This window comes from Echinops telfairi, unplaced genomic scaffold (assembly GCF_000313985.2).
Source record: "Echinops telfairi isolate 266 unplaced genomic scaffold, ASM31398v2 ScPeMD7_5592;HRSCAF=6446, whole genome shotgun sequence".
Lineage (NCBI taxonomy): Eukaryota > Metazoa > Chordata > Mammalia > Afrosoricida > Tenrecidae > Echinops > Echinops telfairi.
In genome coordinates, this window is record NW_022109491.1 from 47,792,855 (window position 1) to 47,806,073 (window position 13,219).

General features: G+C 38.6%; 1 protein-coding gene across 3 annotated transcripts in view; it reads left to right on the forward strand.

Moving 5' to 3' along the window:
* The first annotated feature begins 98 nt into the window (after positions 1-98).
* Positions 99-13,219, forward strand: part of KIZ (kizuna centrosomal protein) — a 165,357-nt gene continuing 152,236 nt past the window's right edge. For all 3 annotated transcript variants that reach the window (XM_045295558.1, XM_045295559.1, XM_045295560.1), the window contains exons 1-3: positions 99-215; positions 2,576-2,638; positions 6,372-6,534. In XM_045295558.1, coding sequence (XP_045151493.1) covers positions 127-215; positions 2,576-2,638; positions 6,372-6,534 — 315 coding nt within the window. In that variant the 5' untranslated portion in view covers positions 99-126. The remainder of the gene's footprint in view (positions 216-2,575; positions 2,639-6,371; positions 6,535-13,219) is intronic.

Genomic DNA, 13,219 nt, shown 5'->3' on the forward strand with positions numbered 1-13,219 from the left:
CGGTCCCACCCCCTGCGCCGCGGCGCGGTACCTTGTTTACCCGCGGTGCATGGTGGGGCCGTCGCCCGGGACAACCCGGGTCTGCCCGTAGGCCGCGCGCGGGAGCACGGGAGCCACGGCCACGCCATGGGCCGGACGTCCACGCCATCCGCGCCCCTGGGGAGCCCCGACTACTACGAGAAAATATGCCGCCTCCAGCAAGGGCTGAGGGACAGGTACAGCAAACCTGGGACCGAGGCGGAGGCGGTACTCGGCTGGCACGGAGGGTGATGTGGGTGCCTTGCCTCATCTTTCTTCACCCCGGGTAGCAGTGTTTGAGTCCGCCAGAGACGCCTCCAGCATTGGAAGGGGTGTGTGTGTGTGTGCAGAGATGAGACACTCCCCCCCTTCCCCCGTCCCCATCCCGACCGCCAGCCGCAACCACGGAAGCTCTCTTCCTAGGAGGCCAGGAGTTCTCCTGCCTGTCTGTCACTCTTAATCAAACCTGGTGAATTTCTCTAGTCCTCCTCTGCCAGGTCCCCTCCCAGTCTCTTCAGATTGTCATCCCACCTGACAGCGGCTCTGCATCAATGATGACAGGTTCAGGAATGCAGACGGGAGAAAGAGTGTGCGTATGTTTGCACAAAACATAGGCCCTGTTGACATGCAGAAGGTATTTCTGGCCTTCCCGGAAGGATAACCAGGTTTCCAGAGAAGATATGAAGTTTCCTGTGGAAAAAGTCCAGCCTCCAGAAGATACATGATACCTTTGGGACATGGAAGACAGGGGTCACTGAAAACAGCCATACTTACGAATACGTAAAGGAAGAAAATTATAAAACCAGTTTATTCTAACTGCTTAAAAGATAAAGTTGTTGAGACTCTTATTTAGTTGCAAATGTAACGAGTTAAAAATCTCAATAGCTGGCAAGGAAGGAAATTGAATTTTGTTTTGTTTTTGTAAGCAAAAACACTTAATAAGTGTTAAAAATAGCAATTTTAGTGAACAGACAGATATGTGTAACATTTCTAAAGTGTTGATAATTATATGTAAGGTAATGGTGGAAGTAAGTGGTTCTGAAAAGGAATTATATTCATCTTTTGCTAGATTTCTTTTTGCCAAATATGTATAGAGCATTTACAATGGGCCTCTTCAATTGACACCACCATGTTGTACTCCTTAATCCTTTTTGACATGCAATTTTCTTAACATATCACCTCTTGCCTTCCCCATGGCCTCTTCATCACAAACTTGCGAAATGTTATTCCTTAAGACCCTTTACTGCTCTGGGTTGATCACTCCCATTCCCTAAAAGATGTGACCGCAGTATTATGATAGCACTAGCTTAAGTAACTTGCTAGCACACAATAGAGTACCCAAGGAAGAAGGGAAGACCCAAGAGTACTCAAGGAAGAAGGGAAGACGCTACATGATAAGTGTTTGTTGAATGGGTAGTTCAAATCTCTGAACCAACTAGGGTATAGGAATTACGAATGTTCTGTGGAGCCCTGATGGCATTGTTGAGTAAGCATTAGACTTGCAACCACAAGGTGGTGGTTTGAACCCACCACCCACGCCTTGTGAAAAAGGTGAGGCTCTAGGCTCCCATAAAATTTTAAATTGGAAGTAGATCTATGGGAACAGACAGCCTCATCTTTCTCTTGCAGAGTGACTATTGGATTTGAACCCCTGACTTTGTGGTTAACTCAGTAGACAGGCCACTATGACATCAGTCAGTGACAAATAATGACAACAATAAGAATTATACAATGAAATTTCCCCAAATTTAAAGTACTAGTGATAGGGACCTTGTATTTATTAAATGTGAGACAAAACCTTTATTTCAGAGTTAATTTCCTAACTTAGCCACCTGATTCTTTCTAGGTTTATCTGGTTAGGAGCAGAGGAAGCCACCAACCTTTAACCCAGGGTAGATTTATGGGAGCATTGCTTTCAGACATGGTTGAGCTCTTACCACTAAAGTATCACTGTATCTTAAAATCTGGCCATATTGTATTTTACACTTAATTATATATTTTATACTTGTTTATTGTATGTTGTCCTCTACCCAATCAATGTCTTCTGAGTGCTATTATATTGAAAAGATTGCAACCAATGTTTGAAACAAAATGTGTATAACTTGTTGAATGGAAAGCAAATTTATTTTGTAAACTTTCATGAAAACTGCAATAAAAAGTAAAAAAGAGAGACAGAAATACAGCCAGAATTCTCAATATAGCAACAGGGGCCACAGTAACCTTCAGGCTTCAAACTGAGCCTAGCTTATCATAGACTAGGGAAAAATATTTGCTTAATAAGTGAGCATAATTCCTATCCTTTTCCTACTTTATCTCCCCATTAACTTTGAGTAATTTTTTTGCCTTTATATTAGTGTCTTTATTGCCTCATATATTTTCTAGGTGACTCTGAGGTATTTCTGTGTCTAGACTAGAGTTTCAAACACAGCTGGCATTTTTTGCTTCTGCGAGAGATCAGAAGAAACAGTCTTACAAAGGCATTTTGAAAGATCATGTTCTAAGTTTGACTACCTAAAGCTTACGAATATAATTTGTAAACATTTTTTTCCGTATTTAGTGAAAAGAAGAGATTGGACCTAGAAAATAAACTTTATGAATACAATCAGTCTGATACATTCAGGTAAGAAATGACAGTGGTAATAGTTTTCAAGCAAATTTGTATATGCCAACCAATAAAATGTGTTGTTAGTTACTGTCCTAAGAAGTTGGTTGCCACTCACAGTAACCATGTATTCAACAGAATGAAACAACTTCCTGGTCTTCTGCCATCCTCACAATTATTATTATGTTTGACCTCATTAGTAAAGCCACTGTATCAGTCCATTTTGTTGAGGGTCTTCTATTTTTGCACCGTCCATCTACTTTAACAAATCTGATGCCCTTCTCTAGTAGCTGGTCTCTCCTGAGTATGTGAGATGCAGTTTCACCATTCTTGTTTCTAAGGAAAATTCTGGCTCTGTCAGCGTGCTCTCTCTCTCTCTCTCTCTCTCTTTAACCATTTATTGTAGTTTGGGTGAAAGCTTTCGAAATAAACTCATTTTCCGTTCAACAATTTATACACATTTTGTTTTATAACATTGGTTACAATCCCCTCAGAATAACACTCATCCTTCTTCCTCCCTGGCCACCTTGTTTCCATTTATCCATCTTTCCTGCCCTTGCCTACCTTCTGAAATTTGTTTTTGGTCTCATATGGTTGACTGTACTGAGGAGTTCATTGTAAGATTGGATATTTTTTGGCTGAAAGCTAATTACTGGGGTGGATTGAGTTCCAGGCTTGAAGGGTTTCTTGGGCTGTACTAGTCTCCATCAGACAACTAAGTGTGGTCGTGTTTTATGATTTTGAATTTTGTTTTACTTTCTCCTCCCTCCCCTCACTCCACCCCCATTTTTCTCTGCTTATAAGTTTATATTGTGATCCTGATCATAGCTGTTGGTAGTAGTCTGGCTGTACTTCTTCCAAGACAGACTTGTTAGTTCTTCTGTCATATTCTTCATCAGCAGCATAATTCAAATGCAGTCACTTCTTTGGTCTTCCTTGCTCGTTGTCCGGTTTTCACTTGCATATGAAGTGGTTGAAAATGTCATGACGGGACAGATTAGCTGTGTGCTCAATGTGGCATTTTTGCTTTTCAGTACTTTCTAAAGGAGATCTTCTGTAGCAGATTATTACAGTGTTATAAGTTGTTTGTTGCCTTAGCTGCTGCTCCCATGGGCATTGATTGTGGATCCAAGTAAAATTAATACTTGGCAACTTCATCTTTCCTTCGTTTATCATGATGTTACTTGTTGGTCCAGCTATGACAATTTTGTGTCCTTTATTTTGTGGTGTGACCCACACTGAAAGTATAGTCTTTTGTCTTTATCACTAAGTGCTTCAAGCCCTGTTCACTTTCAGCAAGCAAGGGTGCGTCATCTGTATATTGCAGGTATTAATGAGCCTTCCTCCAGTCCTGATAATACAGTTGCCTTTGTATAGTCCTTCTCAGATTATAATTTAGGAATATAATTTTCTGAACCCCACTAGCTCTTATATCTGTGGTCCTGGGATAATTACTTCAACATTCTATGCCTCCAGTTTTGCATCTGTAAAATAGGGGTAAATATCTGAACCAAAGTAAAAGTCAGTTTATTGCTATTTTTCTCAATATCATTGTTGTTACTATTTATCACCTCTGAATTTCAATCATTACTGTTTCCCCTGCTTGGGATATTTCACTCTTTAAACTTTTTATTCACACCTCAGATCTCAGTTGAAAATTTATCTCAACAGGAAGAACTCTTTGACCCCTCAGTTAGGTCAGGTTGTCCAATACATAAGAGCCCTTTGTGTTTCTCTCATAGCATAATCCTCCTTTATTGACTGATGTAACCGTGTCTCCTGTTGACTCTTGCTTGGTTCCTATACTTACAATATGAATGATTGGCTATATGATTTACTTATATGATCAGCTTTGAAGGCTAATGTGGGGACAGGAATGAAGCCTCTTGTGGATCAGTGGTTCTCAACCTTCCTAATGCCGCAACACTTTAATACAGTTCCTCATGTTGTGGTGACCCCCAAACATAAAATTATTTTTGTTGCTACTTCATAACTGTTATTTTGCTACTGTTATGAATAGGATGACCGCTGTGTAAAGGTCGTTCGACCCCCACAGGTTGAGAACCACTGATGTAGATGGAGAAGGCATGGTTACTACTGTACTTACAAAAGATGTCATCAAGGTTGCATGAGCAAATATGCTGAGCAAATAACTGACCTTTTAGTTAGCAGCCCAACTCCTATGTCACCAGGCCTCCTTGTGGGAGGTTATAAGGTATGCATAAAAAGTAGTTAACAAAGCCTCCATTGTCTGCTCCCTGTTTATTTTTTCATCCACTACCACCATCATCATACCATCTTTTATTTGAGGGACAATAAAGGACTTAGAATTCTTCCACTGTCGTCACACTCAGGCACTTGGTAATGCTGTTCTACATGGACTAAGTACAATAGTTTAAGTATTTTTAGGTGAACAGCTTGTTTTGAAATTGTCTTCCATTTAAATGAATGCTAATAGACTGCCATATATACTCGCGTATAAGCCGAGTTTTTCAGCACATTTTTAATGCAGTTTTTGTGGTAAAATTAGGTGCCTCATTCTGGGATGCTCACCTTCCTCACATGATTGCTGAAACAAAATGGGTGCATAAGCAAATGTGGTGAAGAAAGCTGATGGTGCCTGGCTATCAAAAGATATAGCATCTGGGGTCTTAAGGGATTTAAGATAACCAAGCAGCCATCTAGCTCAGAAGCAACAAAACCCACATGGAAGAAGCACACCAGCCTGTGTGATTATGAGGTGTCAATGGGATCAGGTATCAGGCATCTAAGACCCAGAACAAAATCATACCCAATGTGAATGAGGGTACATGGAGTAGAGACGCAATGCCCATCTATAGACAATTGGATATTCCCCCTACAGAGGGGTCACAGGGAAGAAATGACTCAGTCAGGATGCAGTATAGCACCGATGAAACACAACTTTCCTCTAGTTCCTAGGTGCTTCCTTCCCCCCACTATCATGACCTCAATTATACCTTACAAATTAGATTAGACCAGAACATGCACACTGCTACAGGTAAGAGCCCACAAATACAGGAAATCCAGGATAGATAAACCCCTCAGAGCCAATAATGAGAGTAGAGATACCAGGAGGATTAGGGAGAGTGTGGGGAGATAGGGGGAATTGATCACAAAGATGAACCTAGAACCCCCTCTCGGGGATGAACAACAGAAAAGTGGGTGAGGGGTGATGAAGGACGATGTAAGAGATGGAAAAAATAATCATAACTTATCAAGGGTTTGTGAGGGAGGGCGGGAGGGGGAAGAAATGGGGAATTGATATCAGGGGCTCAAGTGGGAAGAGAATGCTTTGAAAATGATGATGGCGCCATATGTGAAAATGTGCTTGACACACTGGATGAATGTATGGAGTATGATAAGAGATGTAAGAGCTCCCATTAAAAGTAAGGGGGAAAAATTAGGTGCCTCGGCTGATATTTGGGTAAGCTTATACTCGAGTATATACGGTATTTATCAGAATATGGGCGCTTAGACCCTGCTCTTGACATCATATTTAATTCTGCGAAGTAAATCTGTATAAATGTTTATTTTATGAATATTATAATGAATGTTACATACATTTCTCAATAGAGTTATGTTAGATATAGCCATGTGATATCCCATAATACTCCATTAATTTTCTCCCCCTAAAAATTACGTATATATAATCTATCCTTTGAGTTTCAGTATTTATCAGTAAGGTAAATTCTCTTAAGCTTGTTCAAGTAATCTGCTTTTAATTTTCTAGACTGAAGCTGAAGTATGTAAAATTAAAGAAATACCTAAAGGAAATACGTGACTCAGAAGAGAAGGCTCATACTCGAAACCAGGAATATTTAAGACGGTGTGAGCACTTCCAAGCTCATGTGGGACACTTCACCATGAACACAGACAAGCTTCAAGAGCTGAAGGTGACGTCTTATTTTATACTATGCCTTTTTAAAATCTTACGTTAATAAACTTAGAAGTTCTGGGAAAGAAGTTTCAGGTCAGGGCCGGGTTTATTTGTTCATACGATTAAGTATCAGTTTTCTCTGTGAATTAACATGTAGCCAAATTTTGATCACAAAACTTTGAATTATATTTTTGAAGACTTTATACTTTGGCAGCAGAATTAATGCCATATGTATTATTTGTAGTATCCTTATATTATATTAATACATAACACAGGCAATCCCTAGTCAATACTTAGTACAGTGCCTAACACGTGGCAGGCCCTTCCTGGATTGCTGGCAGGATGATTAAATTTGAGGGGCACAAGGGGCTGGCAGGATGATTAAATTTAAGGTGCCCCTGTAGTGTGAATTAGGCATTCCACTATTAACCTCTCATGGTTAGTGGTTTAAACCCACTAGCCTTTCCATAGGAGAAAGATGAGAAGGCTGTCTGCTCCCATCAAGATGTACAGTCTTGGGAACCTTGTGAAACCACTAGGGAATTGACTCAATGGAAGTGAGTTTCTGCGAGGGGTGTCTTTAGAGATTGCTTCCTTCTTTTAAAGAGTTCTTTTTATGTGGTGTGTTCTTCTGTGCTAATAAGGCAGGGAGTTGGATAAAGGCTGAGTGGTAGAACTGGCCCCAAGGAGTTATGACCCAGAGCCACTACTCTTCATGGCCCTTTGTGATTCCGACCCCTCATTTCCTCTGCCAAGTTAGCAGGGCCAGGAGGCAGACCTGCTTCTCACAACTTACACTGGTCAGGGCTGATTGACTAAGTTAACTGGATGTTGACCATAGAAGAAGCTAGCTTCAACATTTCTCATTTTCTTAGCTCTAGGAATTTCTTCCCAGCTTTTATTGTAAAAAAAATTTAAATACACAAAAATTGGAGGAATTACTATAACAAATACTCATATACTCTAGTATTTTGCTGTATTTGCATTTGCATATGCTACCTCTCATTCTTTATATGAATATTTTTCCTGATTAATTGAAAGTATGTCACAAACACTTGATCATTAGCCTCCTAAGAAAAAGGACAAATCTTAATAATCATAATACTATTAGCATGTTTAAAAGCATTAAAAACTCATGTATAATTTTATTTATTTTGTTATTCCTGTTGAAAATAATCACAGCAAAATATATACCCATTAAATAATTTCTACATATATCATGTTAAGAAAGTTCATAATGATCCCATAATATCATTTAATATACAGCAGTGATGGAAATATTCTGTACCTATGGGAACTACTCGATGGCAGTGAGGTTTTTTAAACTGTTTACTATAGTCGCCACTGTTTTTTAACTGTTTACTATAGTTTCACATGGCTATTAAGCACTTAAAATGTGGTTTGTGGTGGTTGGGACCAAATTTTAATTTTGTTATTTTAATTAATTTAAATAGTCACAGGTAAGATTCTACATGTCTTGCTACAGTCTATCAGGAGGCTTATACAAGGGGGCTTCAAACGTTTGTGGAAAAAATGGAATTAAAAGATAATGGAATTTTTACATGAACTCTTTGAAACCCGTTTGATCATCATATGTTTTTTTATAAATTATAGTGATGACTATTATTTCTGTTCCAAATTAGGCCAGTGAGAGCCTTTTCAAGTCAGCTCTTGTTCTTTGGACATCAATCCATTAATTAGTAGCCTTCTTTGTTTTGGGACACAAGATGTTCCAAGTTTATTTTGAACTTTCTTTGTATCATTCAAGGACCTGTGATTCCCTTTAGTGAAGAGAGGGATATTTAGAAACCAAGATCTGGAATTTGCATGTGCTCGAGCAATAGCAATTTAACAACATAAAAACATTTGAAATTCCTTTTTTCATTTTCATTCTTTTGATCAGGGTAAAGGTTCCAGTTTTCTCACATTCTTGCCTTGTTAGTTGTGGGAGGAGACAGGGAGTCCTAGTTACATAGTGGTTGTGCTGCTGGTCTGTAATTTGAAACCACCAGCCCCTCCTTGGGAGAGGAGGTTTTCTCTTCTCATCAAGAGTTACAGTCTCCTGTTTTGAAAATGATGATGGCAACAAATGTACAAATGTGCTTCATACAATGGGTGGATGGATGTATTGTGATAAGTGTTGTACGAGCCCCCAACAAAATGATTAAAAACAAACTAACAACAACTAATGGGATATGATTAAAAAATTTCAACAGAAATGGCAAAAAAAAAAAAAGAGTTAAAGTCTCAAAAACCCACAGGTGCAGTTCTACCCTGTCCTGTAGGGTCGTTATGAGTCAGAATTAATAACTGAGTTTATTTTTTGGTGAGACAGTGGAGAAACCCAATGTCAACAGCTGAAACCAGGTCAGGGGCCAACTGTGGACAAGGCTATCAATTGCCCATTTGCAAGTTCAGGTTGAAGCTGAAGAAAATTAAAACAAATACACAAGAGCAAAAATACGACCTTGAGTGTATCCTACTGACATTTCAAGAACAGATTTGATTCACTGAATGACAAAAAATGTGATGAGCTATGGAATGACATCAAGAACAGCATACATAAAGATAATTAAAAAGACAGGAAAGAAAGAAAAGATCTAAGTGGATGTCATATGAGACTGAAACTTGCTCTTAATTGTAGAACAGCTGAGGCAAATGGAAGAAATGATGAAATCAAACAAATGAATTCAAAATTTCAAAGCGCAGCTTCAGAAGACATTGTAAAATATTATAATGAAATATGCAAAGACTTAGAGTTAGAACACCAAAAAGAAAGAACATGATCAACATATATAAGGCTGAAAGAACTGAAGAAAACATTCAAGCTGTGAGCTGAAGTATTTGAGAGACTGAGCAAAATATTGAATGAAACAGGATGCATCAAAACAAGATAGAAAAAATACACAGTCACTGTACCAAAAAGAAATGGTCTCCATTCAATCATTTCAAGAAGTGGTGTATGAGCAAGCACCAAAGAAGTGAAGGAAGCAGTTCAAGTTGCACTGAATGCATTACCCAAAAACAAGGCACCAGAAATTGATGGATTACTAATTGAAATGTTTCAACAAGCTGATGAAACACTGGAAGCACGCACCCATCTACGCGAAGAAGTTTGGAAGACAACTACCTGACCAACTGACTGGAAGAGATTCATATTTGTACCCATTCCAAAGAAAGGTGACTCAACAGAATGTGCAAATTATAGAACATTACCATTAATAACACATGCAAAAGTAAAGACTTGCTGAAGATCATCCAACAGTGATTGCAGCAGTCCATTGACTGGGAGTTGCCGAAGATCTGTTCAGATTCAGAAGAGGATCTGGAACAAGGGATATTATTGCTAATATCAGATGGATCCTGGCTGAAGACAGAGAATACCGGAAAGATGTTTACTTGTGTTTTATTGACTATGCCAAGGCATTTGACTAGTGTGGATCATTACAGATTATGGGTCTCCTTGAGAAGAATGGAAATTCTAGAACACTTTGTTGTGTTCATATGGAACCTGTACACAGATCAAGAGGCACTTATGCAAACAGAACAAGGGAATACTGCATGGTTTAAAATCAAGGATGGTATACAGCAGAGTTGTATTACCTTCTTATACTCATTCAGTCTGTATGCTGAGCAAATAGAGAAGCTGGACTATATAAAAATTACATCATCGAGATTGGAGGAAAGTTTATTAACAATCTTCGATATGCATATGACACCATCTTGCTTACTGAGACCGAGGAGCACTTGTAGGTACGTGCCAAGGAAGATCAAGAATTGCCGCCTTAATACTAAGATTACAAGTCATTGTAAAGAAAACCCAAATCCTCACACCTGGACCAATAGGTAGCATCATGATAAATGGAGAAAAGATTGAAATTGTCAAGGATTTTGTGTTGTTTCGATCACAATCAATGCTCATGGAAACAACGGTGAAGAGATCAAATGATGCATTGCATTTGGTGATTCTGCTTCATAAGACTTCTTTAACCTGTTGTGAAACAAAAATGTTACTTAGAGGACTTGGGTGTGCCTGACTAAGCCACGATATTTTCAGTTGCCTCACATGCATGTAAACATTGGACATTGATTAAGGAAGACTGAAGAATCAGTGTATTTGAACGTGCTATGGATTGCTCAGTGAACCAACAAATCTGTCTGGGAAGAAGTACGGCTAAAATGTTCCTTAGAATTAGGGTGGAGAGGCTTCATCAATTTTGGACATGTTATCAAGAGAGATCAGCCCTTGGAAAGGGACATCATACTTAGTAAAGTAGAGGGTCAGTGAAAAAAGAAAAAGACCTACAATGAGATGGCTTGACAGTGGCTGTAACAGTGGACGCAGGCATAGGAACCATTATGAGGAAGGTACAGTACCGAGCAGTGTTTTGTTTTGATGTGTGTAGGGTTGCTGTGGGTTGGAGCTGACCAGATGGCACTTAACAAAACAACAGCATTTATTTATTTTGTACATGCGGTTTGTGCTTTTGTTTTTATGTTAGATTCCTTTCTGAAAGTTAGGCATAAATGTATTGCCTCTATTTTCTTCTAAGAACTATATGGTTTATAATTGCACACCTAGGTCTTTAATCCATTTTTATTTTTATATATGGTATGAGGCCTAGACCCTGTTTCATTATTCTTGATGTGGAAATCCACTTTTCCCAGGAACATTTATTAGACTCTTCACTAGCACATGGATGTAACATCTTTGTATAGGTGTGTTTCTGGGTTCATGTTTCTATTTTGTTTTTAAATTATTTTATTGGGGGCTCATACAATTCTTATCACAATCCGTACATACATCCATTGTGTCAAGCACATATGTACATTTGTTTCCCTCATCATTCTCAAAACATTTGCCTTCTACTTTAGCCCTTAATATCAGTTGCCCATTTTTCTATTTTCATGTTTCTATTTTACTGGTATGTATGTTTATTGCTAAACACAACACCAATGTGTTTTGATTATTATCGTTATGTAGTGTATATTTTAAAATCAGATCATGTGACTTCACCTGCTTTGTTTTTCTCATTTTACATTGTTTTAGCTATCAGGGCCTCCTGCCATTCTATATAAAATTAAAAACTGGTTTTTCTTGTTCTGTAAAGAAGGCTGGTGAAATTTTCATAAGGATTACATTGAATCTGTAGATCCTTTTGGGTAGTACTGACAATGATATTGACTTTCAAACCATGATCATGGAACATCTTTCCATTTATTCAAGTAATCGTTAATCTCTTTCAGAAGTATTTTACCATTTTTATTGTAAAAGGGGCTTGTGTTGTCTTAGTTAACAATTTATTTTACATCTCTAGGATCTAAATCCATTGCAATGAATACCCAGAACCCACAGACAAAATTCATTGTTAAAGGGTTTATTAAGGAAGTTAACACTGTAATGCCAGTGAGAAATGCTCAGGGTACAGTTATCAGGACATGTTGCAGAGTTCTTTAGGGTCTGCAAATAAATGTCTAAAGAGGCATAACATTCTGCTGGAAGCTTCAACCTGAAAGTATTCAACTACAACTCCTTGGGTCAGCAAACTCAGGCTGCTGAATTCAGTGCCTGGAGGCACCCTACTCCAGGAAGCCTCAGCCCAAGGGCAATTAACTCCTCTTCCAGTATCAGTAAGCCCAGCTTCCCCAACTAAGTGCACAGAGACACCCACCTCACAAGCCAGCCTCCTACACAGAAACACTCAGCTTTACTTGCTCTGTGGCTCGGGAAAACCACTACTGTGTTCCATGCTCTGGCTCCTGGTTCTGCTACTGATCCTCTGATGTTATAGCTGTCTTCTAGGGATCTTGGGCCCAGAGAATGTGCTCCACACCTGGCCACACCTGGCTCTTGCTGATAATGAGATCCCTCCTCCTGCTTCTCATTTTATGCACAGCAGGATAGCAGCGCTCAAGGGAATCCTATTCACAGTTACCCTTAGGTGAATCCCATCAGTATGTTCCCACTTCTTATTAAACCCATGCAGGAATAGGTCATTTGGTGGGAGTTACAGAATTTGGCTCGAAGAGCCATATTAAATAGAGCCACATTAAATAATTCATTGCCCTTACAGGAGCTCCCCAAATGGAACTTTTCCACAAAACTTTTGAAGCCCCTCATAAAAGTCTTTCATGTCCCTGGTTATATTTATTCCTTGGTATTTCATTGACTTAGATGCTTTCATAAGTGGAATAATTGGAGTAAAAAAAAATAGTGGAATAATTTGCCCAATTTCCCTTTCAGATTTCTCATTGCTGGTAGTTAGAAATGGAATGAATTTCTTCTTTTCTTTAATATATAAAAATAAATTGCAAATGAATTTAATAATTGGTTTCAAAACATTAAAATTTAATGTTAAAAAATAATAACAACTGAAATTACGGAGATTCGCAATGATTTCTTTAAAAAGTAGCAAAATATACATTATAAATAATTGATACATTTGATCATAAAATAGGGAAAACTTTCTATACAATTTCTATAAAATTGTCTTTCTCTAAATAAGATACTATAAACAAGATTAACCGGAAGATAAGAAATTTAGAGAAGATGGTTGTGACAAATATATAACAGACAAGTACATATATATCAAGGGTTCACGAGGGTGGGAAGGAGGGGGAAAATAGGCGTTGATACAAAGGACTCAAGTAAAAAAAATGTTTTGGAAATGATGATGACAACATTGTACATATGTGCTTGA